This window comes from Antechinus flavipes, chromosome 1, assembly GCF_016432865.1.
Source record: "Antechinus flavipes isolate AdamAnt ecotype Samford, QLD, Australia chromosome 1, AdamAnt_v2, whole genome shotgun sequence".
Taxonomy (NCBI): domain Eukaryota; kingdom Metazoa; phylum Chordata; class Mammalia; order Dasyuromorphia; family Dasyuridae; genus Antechinus; species Antechinus flavipes.
In genome coordinates this window covers 572,392,741-572,412,707 of record NC_067398.1, presented here as the reverse complement: position 1 = coordinate 572,412,707, position 19,967 = coordinate 572,392,741, and the positions used below count along the sequence as shown (strand labels likewise).

Here is a 19,967-nt window from a genome sequence, read left to right as displayed (position 1 = left end):
AATCTTCTTGGAGAAAGTCATATTTGAGCTGAGTCTTGAAGGAAGTCAGGGAAGCAAGGAGGCAAAAGTGAGGAAGGGGAACAAGCAAGTATGGAGGACAACCAATAAAAAGTTAGAGAACAGGGAAATAGAGCATATGAGGAACAATATGAAGGCCAGTGTAGTTAGAGCACAGAGGAGTTTAAGGAAGGACTAAAAGATAGAGAGGAATCAGTTTATGAAGGGCTTTAAAGGTGAAATAGAAGATTTTATATTTTATCCTCTGGGCAAGTAAGAGCCATTGGAGAAGACTGAATGGGGGGGTGGGAGATGACTTAGTCAGAACTCACATTTCTGTTTAGTTATTTCAATCTGTGGGACTCTTTGTGACTCCATTTGGGGTTTTCTTGGCAGATATTGGAGGGATTTGCCATTCCTTTTCCAGCTCATTTTAGTGAGGCAAATAGGATGACATCACCTGCCAGAGTCACAAAGCTACTGTCTAGAGTTAGGGTGTGAACTCAGGAAATGGGTCTTCATGACTTTGAGTTCAGTACTGGATCTACTGCCACTTCCCATGTGCTGGTATTTTAGGAAAAATGCCATGAATTCTATCCTAAAGACAGAATATAGGGTGATTCCCTGAAGTAAGAAAATTAACATGTTAAAAGAGATATTAAAGAAAGAGCACCAGATTTAGCATCAGAGGACTTGATGCAAGTCACTCAACTTCCCTAGGGTTCAGTTTCCTCATTTATGAAATAATGAGATTGGATTAGATGATATTGAAGGTCTTTTTCAGCTCTAAAACTATGAAATTTATCAGACATTAGGCAGTTGCATCCTGTATTTTTTATATTATTTTTTTCTTGTCAAATGGCCCTATTTCTTTGGAACATCATAGTGTGATATGTATTATTTTCTGTGGTTCTAAAAACACAGATGTGGCCTGACATCTATGTACGCAAAATTCCCAAATTACGAACCAGATGTGTGTACTGGGCACTATTTGCATTACAAAATTTTTCTATATCCAAATATCCTTTGAATAGCCCTTCCCCTAGTCCATTTAAGAATGTGCTAGCTTATCTAAAGTTAATTGTTAATGCCCTTCCTTCCTAACTACCTTGTATTTGTTTTTATTAATTCCCCTTATATTTATTCTCAATTTGCTTAGAAAAGTATTTTTCTTCTCTTCCATTAGAATGTAAACTACTACTCAGTAGGCACTGTCATTCTTTGAATTTAAATCTCTAGCACCTAGAAAAGTAGCTGATATTGTTGATTGCTTTAAAAAAACCCCAAGAACTCTGATATAACATATGGCAGTAGAAAACAGATTGTGATTAAACAATCTTTCAGAAATTTATATTGCATTAAAGTGAGATATACCTGTAGTAAAAAAAATAAAACAACTTGCCCACAGAATACCAATACTTTTTTAAATCTCATCTTATAATAGGACAATAACCTTCTAAACAGTTTAACTCTATGTGAAGGCAATGTATTGTACCTGTATATATCATGTTTGATGCTAGCCCGTGACTTCTGGTTGGGGTCATAGTTTTCAGGTGGCATGTAGATGATGGTTCCACCCTCTGGGGTAGATACACTATTCCTTGATTGAGATAAAGACATCTGCCGCCATTTTGATAAACCAAAATCTGCAATCTGTAAAGGAAGAAATTATACAATAATTATGTTCCCTTAGATTCCTATGTTGCTTTGGTCTGCTGAAACTCTATTTCACTTAATGTTTAATGTTGTGTTTTATAGATATTTATATTTTTATCTCACTCCTCTATTAGTGAATGTTCCAGGAGATAAAGGTTTATGTCTTATATAAACTTTATATTTTCCAAAGTGTTTAGCTCAGTACTCTGCATATAACAAGAACTTCAAAAGCAAGTTCTAAATGATTGAACATTGTTTTTTGTAATGGGCTGAAGCTTGAGTTGATGCACCGAGGTCCCAAGCATGTGAGGCTAAATAGTAATTGGGCCATACTCTATTAATATATATGTTTGGAGAAAGAATGGCCCCCGCCCACTCTTTGTGCAAGTCCTGATGTGTTGTATAGAAAATGACGATTTTGGTGGGTGGAGGCAGAGGGGCGGAGAGAGAAGCAGAAAGAAACTGCTGGCTGGCGTCTTGTTGCAGCTGCTCATATTGTTAATTCCCCTTCACCTCAAAAAGAATAAAGAGTGAAGATTTTCCCTTAACCTGAATTCCTGACTCCGGCTGATTTTAACATATACGGTCATCACAGTTTTAAAAATAATGACTTCATATTTTTGCTACTAATATCATAGAAATGACATATTCTTGATATCAGCAAATCTTTCAATGTCATGTTTTCCCCATTATATTGCTAATTGAGATTCCAAGGTGAGAAATTTAAATCTCTTCCATGATTCCAAGTTTCATTTTCATAGTAAACTGGCTGTACTTTGAAGGTCAAACTAGTTTTACAAGATGGTCAGATGACCAAATAGATTCCACTATTGGGCACATTTGAATACTTCACATTTTGTTAATTTGTTTTATGTGGATACTTTCAATGATGCATGGTATCCTTTCTGCTTTTGGGGGCTGTTTCCCTAAGTTGCCATAACTAAAAAAAAAATCCCTTGGAGGCCAAGTTCTGGTGATTAGTCTCTTCAAACTTAGCAAAGCTCATTCCTGAATGCTACTGTGTCTCCTCGTATGTCTTGGTAATTTTTTTCAAGCTGGTAAGACCTGAGAGCTTGGCACAGTCATTTAAAACACTGATATACACATACACATACACACACAGAGCCAAAACTATAGGTTACTTCCATGTAATGATGAATCCTCATACAAATTATGTGAATAAAAAGTCTTGCTTTAAAAATTGAGTGATTATATCTGTAGAGAAATCTGTACTTTCATTGCAAGGGATGGTTTGCTGAGTAGGAGGAGATGAAAGGGAAATAAAGATAATGGAAAACCAAAATATATCAATATGATTTTTTCAGAAGAAAAATTATTTGTCAATCATAAGAAACAGCAGCTATTCAATTTTAAGTAGATAAAGAATTTATTATTTGCTCTGAAGTTGGAGGACTTGTATTCAAAGCCTGCCTCTGATTTGTACTTTCCCGTGATGTTAAATAAGTCACTTAGCTTCCCATTGCATTATTTTCCTTCTTTGTAAAATGAGGGCGTAGAACAGATAGTTTCTGAAGTCTCATCTAAGTTTAGGCTTTTGATTCTAATATATCAATTGGGAGCATATAGACGCTTCTTGCCTGAGAAAGTGATCCTGAAAAATTTGAGAACTATAGTTATTATGTAATAGAAGCAGACTTCAGAGACATTTCAAATCCCTACTCTTCTTAAAATAAAAATTAAGGTCAGAGCAAAAAAATGTTCTCTATAACATTCAAAAATGTTTATTAGTCTATGTGTGAAACACTATGCTAGGAAATTGGGATATAAAGACAAAACAGTGGTCTCTGACTTCAAGGAGCTTATACTCTTAATGGCAGAAGAAGAAGACTTTAATTAAAATTGTCTAATGTCCTGACAGTTATATTGAAACTCAAATGTAACAATATTAAAATGCATGTTCTTCCATGTTAAAATGTTAACTCATTTGTTAAGACAACATATATTATGGATTTGTTTTGTGCAAAGTACCATCTGAGGAACTGGGGAGTTCTAAATAATATGGAATCATCATCATTATTTATATAGTTTGCTGGTTTATGTTTCATGTATATGAGCTAATCTGATTCCCAGTTAGGAAGTCAAAATGAGTTTAGTTATTTTCCTTTTATAGAAAAGGAAACTGAGTCTTAGCAAAGTTGGTTGACTTATTTAAAGTAGCACAACAAGTAAATGGAAAAATAAAGATTTAAACCCAGGTTCCCTGAATCTACAACATATTCTTTCCATGCTTATTTTGGCTCTGCCAAATAATTGTCTTTTTAGCTGCCTGACTTTGGACTTAAAATTCTTTGTTTTTGGTTTTGATGTTGAGCTGTGTACTACACCACCATAATTTTCCTCATCTGTAAAATGATGGAGTTAGACTAGATGGGCTTTAAGATCTCTTCCAATTTTATCATCTTAAAATTCTAGGATATTGAGAGTAAAAAGTAGGAGAAAATACTAAAAAATCTGTTATTTCTCTTACATGGCTGGAAGGTGACAAGTAACTAATTTTAAAATTCTTCTGGAGAGGAAAGTGAGACAGGTGATTTTGTACAACCTTTCCCCACTTAAATCCAATTGATTTTCATGTCTTAGCACTATCTCTCTGATGTCATGGTCTTCTTTGAGAGCAAAAGACAAATAGCAACAAAAACAATGGATATTCCCATCTTGAAGAAAAAATACTCATCTTTAGTTAATGCCGTTTATTAGTTCCTGAACCACAATTTTACCATATGTCTTCTTTTAGAGAAGATAAAATCACAGAATCTTAGAGCTGACTCCCAGAGGGTATTAGTTCAAATTATATCTGGACAAAAATGCCCTCTACAACATCTGACAAGTCATCATCAAGCCTTTGCTTGAAGACCTCAAATATGAGGGAACAACTGTCTCCTTGGGTAGCTCTAGATAGTGCTGGGTCTAAAGAAGGAAAATCTCCTCTTATGGGTTCAAACTCAGTCTCAGATATTTACTAGTTATATGGGTGAGCCATTTCAGCATATTTGCTTCAATTTTCCCTTATCTGTAAAATGAGCCGGCGAAGGAAATGACAAACCACTCTAGTCTTTTCCAAGAAAACCCCAAATGGGATCATGAAGAATCAGACATGACTAAAATGACTCAAAAACAAATGGTTAAAAAGTTTTTCCTTAGACCAAGACTCAATTTGTCTTTTTGGACCATCTACTCATTTCCCGAATCCTGTCTAAAACACTTACTGGCTTAACCTTGTTTCCTCATCTGCAAAAAGGGGATCATAAAGAGTATCTACCTCATAGAGTGTTGTGTGGATAATGTGAGAAATCATACACAAACCACAGTGTAAACCTGAATGCAACACATAAATGCTAGCTGTTATTTTATTATAGTTACTATTCTTGCATCTTTGTTGCTGTTCACTTGTTATAGTTATGCCCTACTCTTCGTGACTCCATTTGGAGTTTTCTTGGCAAAGATATTGGAGTAATTTGCCATTTCCTTCTCTAGTTCATTTTACAGATGAGGAAACTGAGGTAATCAGGGGCAAGTGAGCTGCCCAGCATCTTATACCTACTGTCTAAAACAAGATTTGAACTTAGGTTTTCCTGACTCCATGCTGCCATTCTATCTACTATGCCACCTAGCTGCCTTTCTGGTATTAATTCTATAGTATTACTAACATGGCATGATAATAGTTCTAGTATCATTATGCCTATTAATCTTAAAAATTCCCTCTAGAGTCATATAGAAAAAGCTTCTTTTCTTTTACATGTTTTCCTTGTTCCCTTTCCCTTTTATTCTCTTAAAAAATTATTTAAGGACAGTTATTTCCATTCCTACCTTTTTTCAACAGCCTCAATTCCTCCAATTGATCTTTACATGGCATGATCTTGAGACCCTTCACCATTCTGGCAGCTCTCTTTTGACCTCTCTCCATTTTGCTGATGTCCTTCCTCAACCATTGTACTCAGAACTGAACATAAAATTTCAGTACTTGTCTGACCAGGGCACTGGACAGCAGAAATATACACTTCCTAGATCTGAACATGATACTTCACTTACTACACATAATATATATGATTGCATCAACTTGTTTGGTTTTGTTAGCCAAACAAGTTGATGCAATCATATATATTATGTGTAGTAAGTAAATATGCTGGTGACACATATAGAGGTTTTTTGTTTTTTGTTCTTTTAATTATTGCTGGTTAGTCTTTTCAGTCTTATTGAACTCTCTGTGACCCCATTGGGATTTTCTTGGTAAAGCTACTGAAGTGGCTTGCCATTTTCTTTTTTGGATCATTTTACAAATGATGAAACTGAGGCAAACTGGATTTAATGACTTGTCCAGAGTCGCATTAAGTGAATGAATCTTACTCCAGAACTGGTGAATTACATCATTCAATTCTCAAATATAAAGTTCATATGGGTCAGGTAACTTAAATTTGTCAGCAAGCTACTTTTTATCTCCCATGCTTAAAGTGGATATCAAATTCCTATTAGCCAACTGTTATTCTACTTTTTCCACTTCAAAGATCAAAGAAAACAAAACTTTGCTTTCTCTTTAGTGCTAGGTATCATTCTACCCACTCCGAGTGAAAATACTAATCTTTCTTCAATCTCCAACAAAGATATGCTTCTAGTCATTTTTAGTGTATTTGTTCCTTTGTGTCAGTCACGACCAACTATTAAGGACTTCATTTGGGGTTTTCTTGTTAAAAATACTGGAGTACTTTGTCATTTCTTTCTCCAGCTCATTTTACTGATGAGGAAACTGAGGCAGATAGGGTAAATGGTTTGTCCAGGGTCCTACAGCTAGTAAAAGTCTGAGGACAGACGAACTCAGTAAAATGAGTCTTCCTGACTCTAGGCTGAGCATTCTATGAACTATGCAAGCTAGTTGCTCTTTGTTGTCTTTAGCTTTACTGCCAAATCCCAGTTCATTCTGAGCTTTGGTATTCCTGACACTTTCTTACAGGACCATGTTTCCAAATTTCCATGTGACTCATCCATCCTAACCCTATTTGCCAATCTCATGGAAACATTTAGTCATTCTGTCCTTTTCTAGTCCCTCCATCATGTTTTGGTCTCACTTTCCTCCCTCTGAAATCCTGACATCAGTTTATTTATTCAACTTTACACTGACCACTTTTCTCAAATCCCTTGCCCTCTAGTTTTATCACTTCCTATCTCTTGTCCTATCATTTCTCATCTGTTAGCAAATCTCAACCCTATTGAGTTACTAGTTGATGAAGACCATTTGAGTAATCATATTACTATGTAACTGTGGAGTCCAATAAAAACTATATTAAATCTCAACTAGGTTCTCATTCTATTGATCCTTTTACTATTATTCTATTCTCCACAGTATCTGTTCAAAATCTTTTTTTTCCCCTCAAGTCACTGATACAACCCCTTTCCCCCACCATCTTAGGAGAGGACCACGTCTCATTCATACTGTTGGAAGTTCCTTCTCTACATTTCTACAACTCTGATTCTTACAACATTAATCCCTATTCTATTCTTTGTATTCAATACCAGAGGAAGATATGATCCTTTTCCTAGCCAAGGCTAAGTACTTTTTACTTGTGTCTTTGATCCCATTATCTTCTTATCAAACAGAAACTTTCTTCTTCAATCATTTTCTTTTTATAATCTTCAATCATTCTTTATCCATTGGCTGCTATCTTATTGCCTACAAATATGTCCTTGAAAACGAAACCTTTCTTTGATCCTTCCCTCTTTCAAACCATTATCTTATATCTCTTTCCCTTCTACCACCAACTTCCTAGAAAAAAAGCTGGCTCTACTCATTACTTACATCCACTTACTTTTGGACCCACTACAATCAGGCTTATTACCCAATTCATTCAATTTAAACCAAGATCTTGCCAAGATCATCAATGATCGCTTAACTCTTAAATCCAATGATTTCTTCTCAATATTTTCCCTTCTTGACCTCTGCAGCTTTAGGCAATTGACTATACTTTCTTCTTAGGTAAAATCTCTAAGTTTTCATGAAACTTCCCCATTGATTTTCTTCCTACCTATTCATTCTCAGTATCCTTTGCTAAATCATCATCTCTGTCCCACCTCCTTTGCCTGAATATACCCTAAATCTCTGTTCTGGGCACTCATATTCTCTGTCTACACACACATCTTGAGTATGTGATAAGCTCTTCAAGGGTTTAAGGATCATTACTATGCAGATGACTCTCAAATATACAAATTTTCACCTTTCTAAGTTTTCTAGTTCTGTTTCACTAATCAGCTTTTGGTTAGTTTAAAGTGAATGTCCCAATGGCACTTCAAAATCAAATATAGAATTATATAATAAACAATAGAATTCATTGTCTTCTAAACTCTCCCCATCTCCTACCAAAACAAATAAACAAAAACAAAACAAAACATCGTTTCCTAATTTCTCTATTTGTATCAATGTTACAACTTAGTCTTCCAGTCATAGGGGTTAGCAACCTGAGAATTATTCATTACTACTCTCTTCCTCTCTTTGCTAGCCAGAAATTATGTCCAATTTTATCTTCTTCATCAACATGTTACCCTCATTATCTTCATCATCATTTGCATTTATATAGCATTTGAAAATTTGTATTCTTATTTGATCCTCAAGACAACTCTGGGGGAAAAATGTGCTGCCATTATCTCCATTTTGCAAATGAGGAAACTGAAACTTTAAGATTAAAGGAATTGTTCAGGATCACACAGCTAGTATCAAACTCAGGTTTCCCAATCTTCAAGTCCAGCACTCTCTCCACTTAGCTACTTAGTTATTTACAACTCCTTTTCACTTTCACAGATACATCTTTAGTCCAGGTACTCATTTTTCGAATTATTGCAATAACCTCCTAATTTTTTCATAATATGCCTTTTTTTCTCTCTCCCCTCTCATATCCATCTTCTTCACAGCTACCAAACTGAGTGAATGACTGAAATATTAATTAAGCACTTAAAATGAAAAAGGCCAGCTAGATGGCACCATAGATAGATTGCCAGGCTTGGAGTCAGTAAGACTCATTTTCCCAAATTCAAATCTGGCATCAGACACTAGTTGTGTGACCCTGGACTAGTCACTTAATCCTGTTTGCCTCAGTTTCCTCTTCTGTCAAATGAGAGGTAAAAGGAAATTGGAAATTACTCCAGTATCTTGACGAAGAAAATCTTAAATGGAGTCACAAAGAATCAGACTAGATGAAGTGACTGAACAACAAAAATGTGCAAATCCCCGGGGTTATAAACCAATTCAAGCTTTTAAGGAGCAAGTATTCTAATGGGAAAGATAGTATATAGGTAAGATTTCAGTTGCAAGTTAGATAGAAAGTTCCCATGTTCTTTACGACGTAGCAGCAAAGTGGAAGGTAATGACTCTCTTTTAACATCATTTTCAATGATAAAAATCATCATCTTTTCATTTTTAAACAATTTGACAGTTCCAAGCGGTTGGGGACAAGAACATTCTTTTTTTGACATTCAAACAACATTCTTCAAGTGCAGATCTAACCATATCACATTTCCCTCCCCACTTAAGATGATTCAGTTTATCTCAACTGTAACCAGGATAAAATATAAACTGCAGTATGTCATTTAAAGTATTTCACAATTTGTTTCTAATTCATCTTAATAGACTAACTACTCATTACTCCCTACCTGTATTCTATATTCCAGTTAAACCGGCCTTCTTGATGCTCCATGTACATGACATTGCATAATTTTGTATCCCTGCCCTTGCTCAGGCTATCCTTGAGTCCTGAGAGGTTCTTTGCTCAAAGCTGCCTCTTAGAATAGCTTTCTTCAAGACAAGCTCAAGTTTACTTTCTTTAGGACACCTGACTTTTCCTGACTCCCTAGTGGTTTGTGCTCCCCATCTCACCTGAAATTATTTTCAAAATATTTTGAAAATATTTATTTGTATATATGCCATTTTACTGCAGTAGAACGGAAATTGCTTGTGGGAAGGCTTTATTTCATTTTTGTGTTTAAATATTACCTAGCACAAAGTAAGCTTTCAACATTTCTTGCTTTATTGAATTTATTCTCTATTACTTGTCCTTCCATTTTTGGTACATCTTTTAAAAACTCAAGTTGGTTAATTGGTTCCTTGCTTTTTAAAAATTATTCTCTCTAGGCAACTTCTCTTTTCTTCTTCATTAGGTTCAGAATCCCACTACAAATTATATATTTATATATACATATACACACACATATAGTTTTAATTTATTAAATAAAATAAGCATTCCCATAACATAATAAAAAGATGACTACACCTGAAACTGCAAATCTATAATGTGCAATTTGCTATTCCTTTTAAATATATAATAAACATCATGTAATTTTTTTATTTCCTTCTTTCTACTCCCCCATGCTAAAGATGGCTACCATTAGACATAAATATGTGTGTATACATATATATGTAAAATCATTCTATACAGATTTCATTTTTATCAGTTCTTTCTCTGGATGCATATATCATCTTTCTTCATTGTCCTTTGTAGTTAATTTGTGCATTTATAATAGTTAAAATGACTTATTTGCTTGAAGTCATTATTAAAACAATATTGCTGTTGCTGTACATAATGTCCTCTTGTTTTTTTTTTTTCTCTTTTTTTATTTCATGTAATTCTTATCATGTTTTTCCAAGGTCAGTGCTCTTCATTTCTTACAACACACTAGTATTTTATCACAATCATAGCCCACAACTTGTTTCCATAATTGATAGAAATCCCTGTAATTTCCAGTTCTTTGCCACCAAAAAGAAAACTATTATAAATATTTTAGAATATATTGGTTCTTTTTTCTTTTCCCTTAATTAACTTTAGAAAAAGGCCTAGTAGCGATATTGCTGGACCAAAGCGTATAGGCAGTTTAGTAGATCTTTGGGCCTAATTCCAGATTGCTTCCCAAAATGACTAGATTACAATTCCACCAACAATGAATTAGTATTCCAAATTTGTCACATCCCCATTTTAGCAAAGCTGGCAGGTATAAAATGATATCTTGAGGATGTTTTAATTTTTATTTCTCCAGTAAATAATGAATTAGAGCATTTTTTTCATAGACAATAAATTGATTTTATTTCTTTATCTAAAAATTGCCTGTTCATAGCCTTTGACCATTTATCTGTTAGGGAATAACTCAAATTATTATAGATTTTTACAAATTTCTTTATAGAAATATGAGATCTTTATATGAGAAACTGCTATAAATTCCCTCCTCCAATTTTCTACTTTCCTTCTTGATCTTAGTACATTTGTTTTATTAATATAAAACCTTTTTAATGTAACCAAATTATATATTTATACTCATTCTGCAATCTTATTTCTTGTTTATACATAAATCATCACCTATTCATATGTTTTAATTTCCATGTTTTTCAAATCTCTCTGTGTGTGTGTGTGTGTGTGTGTGTGTGTGTATGCATGTATGTATGTATGTATAAAGGACTCATGATGGAAAATGCTATCCACATCCAGAGAAAGAACTGTTGAACTCTGAGGGCAGATCAAAGCATAATATTTTCACTTTACTTTGAGGGTGTTTATTCCTTTTGGTCTGTTTCTTCTTTTACAACTATGACTAATAGGGAATTTATTTTACATGATGGCACATATATAACATATACCAAATTGCTTGCTTTTTTTAGAAGGAGGAAAGGGAGTGAGAGAGAAAAATTTAGAACTCAACATTTTGTAAAAGTGAATTTTAAAAATTGTCTTTGCATATAATTGGAAAACATAAAATACTATAAAAAAAACCTTGCTGTATAACTCTTGATATTATATGGTTACTTCTGGATCTATGAGAGGTCTATAAGTTATCATTTGTTCATTACTTAAGCAGTTCACTTTCTTTTCCAGTTGCACATTTCTCAGATGAAATTGTATATGGAAAGAATAAGAGAATCTGAGAGTCAAAAGAGATTTTAGCAGCCACGTGGTTCAAAGAAGCAGGATACAAAGACCTCTTCAGATAGTGAACAGCTCTAATATTTAGGAATCATCATCAAGCCTAAATGCGCTTTTTTGCATCTTTCTCCATTGCTCCTAGTCTTCCCTCCAGAATTAAACAGGACACATTCTAATCTTTCCCTTCAAAAAAGCAATTTGTATACAGTAAACAGTTAATAAATGTTTTCTGAGATGAGTCAAGGTTGACTTTAAAACAATGTTACTGCCCAGAACTGACTGGTTGATGAGCCAGCTTATTCCATTTTTAGACAGCTCTCAATATTAGAGTCTTTCCTTATTACTGCCTTCTTTCTTTCACAATACCACTTAAACATTTTAAGAAAGTGACCACAGCTCACCCCAATATTTTCATTTACAGGCTAACACTACTCATGTACTTTAACTCTATTATTTGGCTTTGAGTCCCTGACATCCTGGCAGATACTCTTAAAATGCAATGCTCAGAACTGAACATAATAATATTCCAATGTGATGATTAGTACAGAGTGCCCAATTGTTTATGACCTCGTTTGGGTTTTCTTGGCAAAGATACTGGAGGAATTTATCATTTTCTTCCCATCTAATTTTAAAGTTAAAGAACTGAGGTGAAAAAGGTTGAATTTCTTGCCCTGTATCTCACAAGTGTCTGAGGCTAGATTTGAATTCAGGACAATGAGTCTTTCTGACTCCAGGCTCAGCACTCTATCCATTATACCACTAAGCTGGCACAATGGAATCATCTTTACCCTCATAAAAGGCATTGTGCCTCTCCAGTCAACGACACCTGGTTAGCTGCAGAATTCAAAGTTATCTTGATTTTTTATATTATATTTTCTTGACTTTTATATTACTGAAATCTAATGAAACACTTCCACTGAAGTCTAGTCTCCTATTTTAGTATCTCATGGTGACATATAAAGGTAAATTTGGATTCTATAAAGACATGCCTATGGACAAGTTCTAGGAGGTTCTATAGGGATAGAAAGCATTTGAATATGGTCTTATTAATGGTCTGTTACCTGAGTATCAGCCTAAGTTTGGGGAGGTTTATCATCATGTTGGCTCTGGGGAAGAGCTTTCTGATCACATCAACTCTTAAAAACCATCTAGTAACTTATATTGGGTTTATGATCTATGTTAGCACAGAGAATACAAAGGGACAAAATCACAGAACTTTTAAGTATCCAAGGACATTGAGATTTGCTTTGTTGACAGTTATATTAGAGAGCAGGCTCATGCTGAGCTTGTCATTAACTAAAATGAGGAAATCTCTTTTACATAGACTTCTGTTTATTGTGGCTTCCCTTTCATGTAATAAATTAAAAAAATATTTTTTATACAGTTATATATTAATTCTTTAAGTATTAGTTTTAGAATATTCTACTCTAAATTAATTGCGGGGAAATTCTTTGAAAAATTCTTCTTAATTTCTTAGAATGCTGTGCATGAATCCTATAATGTGGCAGTATCACTCAGTATGCATTATGGTAAGCATGTTTCTAGCAGGTCCAGTTTTAAAAGTGATTGGTCTTAAAGGTAAGAGTGAAATGTGGAATTTGGATAACTGAGGAAGGGATGCAAAACTTCTTGGAAGATTCAATTTAAAGGATTTCCAATAATAAATGAATCTCTCTTTTAGCTAAGTATTGTAAAAAACTAAGAGTTGACAAATAATTTTTAAAATGACAAATATTATGACTCTTTTTATAAAGATGAGATAACTGAAGCTCAGAAAAGTTTAAGAATTTGCCTATGCTAATAAGCTTGTGAGTTAGGATTTGCTATAGGTTTCTCATGATTCTAAGTCCAATTTACTTTTGCCCAAATCATATTGTCTCTAATCATCCTAAAATGTTTAGTGATTCAATCATCTAGCACCCATCTTTCCATATAGCCCAAAAGTATAGCATGAGCTTTGTCAAACACCTTGATGAAATCCAGGTATATTCTATACAAACTTAGAAAACCAACTATGCACCAACTGATTTTCCCCTGGTTTAAATTAGTAACTAACAATTTTTTTTAATCCATAGGTTAAAGATTGAGAGCTAGAACAGATCATAGGAATCACTTCATCTAACTCACTTCTATTTGTAAATGAGGAAACTGAGGTACCGAGAAGTTAAATTAATTGTTCAAGGTCAGTGGAAAGACAGCAATTAAATTTAAATCCCATGATTTATGGTCCAACATTTTCTACTGAGTCTCTGGAATTTTCATGTACATGTTTGATACCAAAACTTATAGCTTCAAATTATATTTCACTATGAAATAATTACTCTTGAAAATAGCAAGTGTCATAAGTACTTGGCACTCAGATTTTTTCAGCCTGTCACAATGAGGAAGAATAAGTTTCAGGAAACCTACTTCTTCACTTAATTTTTTTATAAACCATTTTTTCTTCATTTTCTCTATGTTTTACTTGAATTTATTTTTTCATTTTCAATTTATATCACTGCATAATTGATATTTACAACAATAAGGTTACTACAGAAAATGCAGTGAAACAATACATGGAAGAAAGGCATTTCTTTTAATACCAGATTCTTAATGTCCAATTTTTGACTGGCTGTTTTCAGTGACAGAGGTTCTTAATTATTTTGTGTTATGCATTGCTTTGTCTTTCGACACATATGGATTCTTTTATAAGAATAATATTTTAATGAATAAAATAAAATATATAGACTTGCAAAATAAATTTTATTGTAATGGATTTATCAATATTTTTAAAAAAAGAAGTTCATGTATCCCCTGAAATTTATCCATCTATCTCTGTGGACCTTTTAAAGATCTGTAGAACTCAGGCTAAAAACTTCTGATTTAGATGAATGATAATTGCTGAGTTTCTACGGTATTTGTCTGTCTGTCTCTGACTCTCTCTCTTTCTTTCATTCTTCAGAATTCCTCATTCCCCACTTCAGGTTTGACCATAAGGAAATCAATGAAAACTTGATATAATATTTTTTAAAATGTTGAATATTTACAGATACAGGTTAAAAAGTTATTTTCTATCTGACAAATAAAGTATTTTTTCATGGCTGTATTATTTGTGAAAACATTTCTATAAATCTTCAACAAAACAAAATGAGGAGGATTCCAAGTCTTAAAATGTAAGAATGAAACAGAATATGATACTCTAATTATCTCTGATTCATATGTGGAAGTACATGCATATTATGTATATGTACACATATATACATGCATATGCCTAGACATAACATATATAACATACACACATATATGTATTACTGCCTTTGTGAACGAGAAAACATACTGTGGACTCATACTATAAACAAGACAAAGGCAGTATTTAAGAAATGTATTTTAAATGCATATTGTATACCATTTATAGGCTATATACTGTTATTTCTGTAGCTAGTAAATTATTTAAAATTATAACTATTTTAATCAGGTTTAATTTAGTTGGGTATCTTAATTATATTTAAGAAATTGCTATAATTATGCAATAGAATAATTGTTAGTTGAAAATCACTGACAGTTATAGATAGAAACCAAAATGAAAATCATTAATGATATGATAATATCATAATAAAGCTAATTATTAACTTTACAAGCTTTGGAATCTGGAATTTTATAGGCCTTTTGGGGCTGACTAATGTTTACTTCCTCAGAAGAATATTTACAGGAATAAACTCAACAACTTTCACCAAAACTCCACTTAGATGGCTCCTCATGGTAAAGAGTTGACTTGGGTTCTTAATGTAGTGCAAGTTTTAGCAGATTTTTGGTAAGTTGCAAAAGTTCTGAATATGACCAAGGCAGGCACAAAAGATCTTCAATATCAACCAATGACAAATTGTGAGAAGCTGTAGGAGGACAGATCAATGTAAGAGCAGAAAGAAGGTAGGCTGACTGTAGATATTCAATGAGATTATTATAGATAACATATATAAGCACGAGTATATATGCAAAGTCAAGACAATTAGAGGAAGGCCTCAGGCAAGACAGGCAGATCTCCTGTGGGAGGACTTATGGGAAGATATAAACAATAACAGTATAAATATAAAGGGTGTGGGTGGGTTATAATCTGTATTTGCTTGAAGGAATACACACACACACACACACACACACACACACACACACACACACACAAAGACTTAATGAAGTAATAATATTCTTCTACTAGACTGTAAACTCCCTGAGGGCAAAGATCTCATCTTATGTAAACTATGAACTTCTATCAGGGCACAGTAGAGTGCTCTGCAAACAGTAAATGCTTGTTACATATTTGTTAAATTTGTAGGTTTTGAATCAATTCAAATTATACGGAAATAAATTCAGCTAACATTAAAGAAAAACTTGCCAACACAGGCAGTCCAAAATTAGAATGGGCTATTTTGAGGAGAGGGAAGGAAATTGATGTAATGTAGTGGGTTTCTGTTCCCTAAAGATTCTGACAGAGGCCAGATAATTACTTGATAGAATTACTGAAGAGAAAATTTGACTTTGGTTTAGGGTTTAGACCAGTTGATCTCTGGGTCCCTTCCAACTCTCAAGCTTCAAGTCTATGTTTAAAAAAAAATACAAAAAAACAAAAAAACTTCAAATGTTGAATGTGCACTCAATGCTATTTGTAACTAATTTAGAAGTACTTATGTTTCCTATGAGTTCAGGAAATATCACCTTTGAGTTTATATCAAGGTAACTAGCTTAATTATAAACTACAGAACCCTTTAGTATAGCATACTCTAGAATTGAGATAGAAGTAAAAAAATTCTGTATTTACCTTAACATGAAATTCATTATCCAATAAGATGTTTTGAGTCTTCAAGTCATGATGCAGCAGTGGTGGGTTCATATTGTGAAGATAATTTACTCCCAATGCAATTTCATGTAGAATTCGAAATCTCAAAGCCCAAGCAATGTCAGGATAGTCATTTTTCTTTATTAAAATAATAAAATAACCATATGGTAACCAAATAGCATTGTTTTACACTTGAAATCTTTAAAAATGTTAGGAAAGAAAACTTAATTGTCAGGTGCTGAGTTAATTTTTTTTTAAATTGACAATTTTTGTAGTCAAACCTTAATTTCTGAGTATTTCAGTTCCTGTATCTTTGGGAGAAAAAGGGCATAAGTGTATGAAGGAAGAGGTGGGGATGATGGAAGTAAATCAATTGAGGAGCTGGAGCTAATTATTAAATAAGTGTCAACATTTATATCTTGGAAATCATTAAGGGCTACAAATCAGAGTTTCATTTATTGTTGGCTGATTGTAGATTTAAGATTGTAAGACTGTAGGGTTAAGAACATGTAGAAAAATGTTAATAATGTAAATTAAATTTAAAAATGGATTATGAGGACAGAGCTGGTTATTAAACATTTCCCAGCACACTCCTACAAACTATTTACCTCTATCTATCTATATCATTGCTATAAAAAAGGTGTTTTGTGAACTTTAAAGTACAAAATAAATATGAGTAATTATTAGGTAACCATTTTTTCAAATGACCTTTCAATCCATTGAAAGGCACACTTCAGACCATGAAAGAAATAGGGTGGCTTTTCAAGAGGCAAAACATTAATAAAATGAGGCAGTTAAAAAAAAATTCAAGAATGAATCATTCCTTATAACTCTTTAATAGACCATAAGCATTAAAGTAGTGTAGCAGCCCAGCAGCTCATGAAAAAATATTTATTTTTAACTATTTTATTTTATTTCATTATGATGAAGGGATCTCCTTGCACTTTTTAATATTCTTCAGGAGATAACAGAATTGGAAAACAATGCATAATTTAAGTCTATACTGTCTTGAACTAAAATGGCTGCAATCAATCAGTAAGCATTTATTAAGCACCATGCTCTGGAGCTACAAAAATAAAAATGCATATGATCCTTGATCTTAAGGAGCATAACATAATGCTAAGAGAGCTTGTATGTATGTGAGTATATATTGAATAAATAGAAAAAGAATAAATACAAAGTTATTTAAAATGTAACTTAGTTTGAAAGGTCAGGCACTGGAGTTAGGATGAAGAAAGGTTTCTTATAATGATAAGAGGAATTCCAAAAGCTGGGGGCAAAGGGAGAGAGATTTCAGGCATGGAATGTCATATGTAAAGAACAGAAAAAAGGACAGTTTCTTTGGCTCTTCAAGTGTAAGAGGGAGAGTCATGTACTATCATACAGCACATAGTGTTGATTCACAATATTTTTTTAGAGGATAATGAACCAACAAATAGACAAGACTCAAGCCCAGATAAGTAAGCATCCATCTTGGCAGATTTCAGTGTCACTGTTCTTTGCCTGAATATCTAACAAAATATGATTTGTTAAAGGTCATTTGAGCCTTGTATAGCTTAATTTCTTCTGATTTTTAAAATCTTGAAAGTTTTAAATTCTAATTTTCCAAATAGTACTAATATACAATTGGATAGAGATATATGTTGGAGCCAAATGGAAAAGGGTTTTAGAAGCCCAAATGGAAGTTTATATTTTTTACTTAGAGCAGAGGTTCTCAATTTCTTTGATGACATAGAGTCCTTCTCAAATTGTTTTTGAATATATAAAATAAAATATATATAACTGCAAATGAAACTAATATTGAAATATATCTATTAGATTATTCAAACAATTAAACACATTCAAGGGCTTCAGCTTAAGAACTGTCTTAAAGTAAAATCATAAAAATCAGTAAAAGGATAAATTAAATATTTCTTTAAATTAAAAAAAGTAAATTCTAGATAGACTGAAAAAGCAATTATCTGTTGAATTTATCTCACATACATTGATTAAAGTGGTTGAGTCAGAATTATAGGAATAGGAGTTGCTATACTTTTAATCCTAATTTCTCTTATGATAAAATTAGTTTTGACAATGAGGAATGAGCTGCAAAGTTTATAGATGAGAGTTATTAGCTGTAGGGTATTGATAAATGATTAACAATCATTCTCCAAAAATATATGAAATACTTTTAAATTAGATACTTTCAAGTATTTTATATTTAAATGCATTTATATGTTAACAGAGTAACATAATTATGTAATATATTTATATATTGATATATATTTAATATATATTTTAAATATTATAATTATATATTTTAATGCTTTTAAGTTTAATCTGCATTAACACTTTCTTAAGTCTGGACAATCAACAAGAAAATAAATCAAGCCCAAATGGTAGCATTTGCTGATTTCTGAGGTATAGTACTCACAATGAAAATGTAATAATTGACTCCATATCCCTATAGTAAACCTCTAGCTGGGTGTTGCTTGCATTTCCACCTATTTCTATTCCTCCCCTATCAGATCTCAGCAGAGTGAATACAGCTAAGTATAAGAAACAAGTGTTCTAAAGGTAATGCACTAGAGAAAGCCCTCCTAAAAATAATATTTTTGTTTCTCTCTCACCCAATAATAGTGTTTTCACTTTTCTGAATAGCAACATTAACCACATACATACTGCCAATAATGAAAGCTCTACCATTGAAGGCTTTGATTATTCTTGTTTTCATTTGCTTTAATTTTTACTTCCCCAACTAAAATGAACAAACAGGAGTCACTCTAAGCACCACATTGACAATACAAAACGAAGAGAAAGCAATGATTATAGAAAATTTGCTGTTCTTACCCTGTGCAGGAGCTCATTGAGTGATCCATTGTTCATGTATTCAGTGACTATTCCCAAGAACTCAGGCTCATAGCAAATTCCCAAAATTGGAAGGATATAACTAAATCTTGCTTTGTGTAAAATCTTGGCTTCTCTTAAGATATCACTTATTTCACTAGAAGAAGAAAATGCATAATTTCTTATAAGTACTGGAAAATGAATAGTTGTGGCACTTCCATTAGCCAGCCTTGAATTTAATAACTAATTATGTGACTTGGGCATATTGCTTAAATGCTCGATTTTAGTTTCTTCATTTTGAAAATGAGGCAATAGCTATGTACTGCACTGCACAGGACTGTCATGGGACTAAAATAAATTAGGGAAACCATCTGAATAGTAACAATGTAAGGAACTACTATGAATATAAAGCTTTAGTTTGACAAGAGAAAAGATGTGTTAGGAAAATGTGTTTGGAAAACTTCTAAATTAGAATCAGTTTAGTGAGTGAACTATAACTAGTAAACACAGAAAAATGAATAAATAACTGAAAAATATTGTTATTTGCCTGTAATATGAAATCATCAGATTGAAGAACTTAATGCCAGCAAGACCAGACTTCCTGTCCTATCTCTAGAGCTACTTAAATGTCTGACCCTGAACAGGTCAACATCAGCAACTTTTTAAGACTATAAATTGCAAAGAAATTATCAACCTGCCTTCACTGCTAGAGAGAATTTCCTCAACTTAGAGTTCCCTATATGTCAAAAACATTCCAGGTCCATTACTTTGGC

The 19,967-nt window shown here is 33.0% G+C and overlaps 1 protein-coding gene across 2 annotated transcripts in view; it reads right to left on the bottom strand.

Annotated features, from left to right (window-relative positions):
* RIPK2 (receptor interacting serine/threonine kinase 2) overlaps positions 1-19,967 on the bottom strand; it is a 46,727-nt gene that overhangs the window by 21,099 nt on the left and 5,661 nt on the right. For both annotated transcript variants that reach the window (XM_051970807.1, XM_051970808.1), the window contains exons 2-4: positions 19,198-19,351; positions 16,351-16,506; positions 1,493-1,650 (exon numbers count right to left, since the gene is read on the bottom strand). In XM_051970807.1, the coding sequence (XP_051826767.1) occupies positions 1,493-1,650; positions 16,351-16,506; positions 19,198-19,351 (468 nt within the window). The remainder of the gene's footprint in view (positions 1-1,492; positions 1,651-16,350; positions 16,507-19,197; positions 19,352-19,967) is intronic.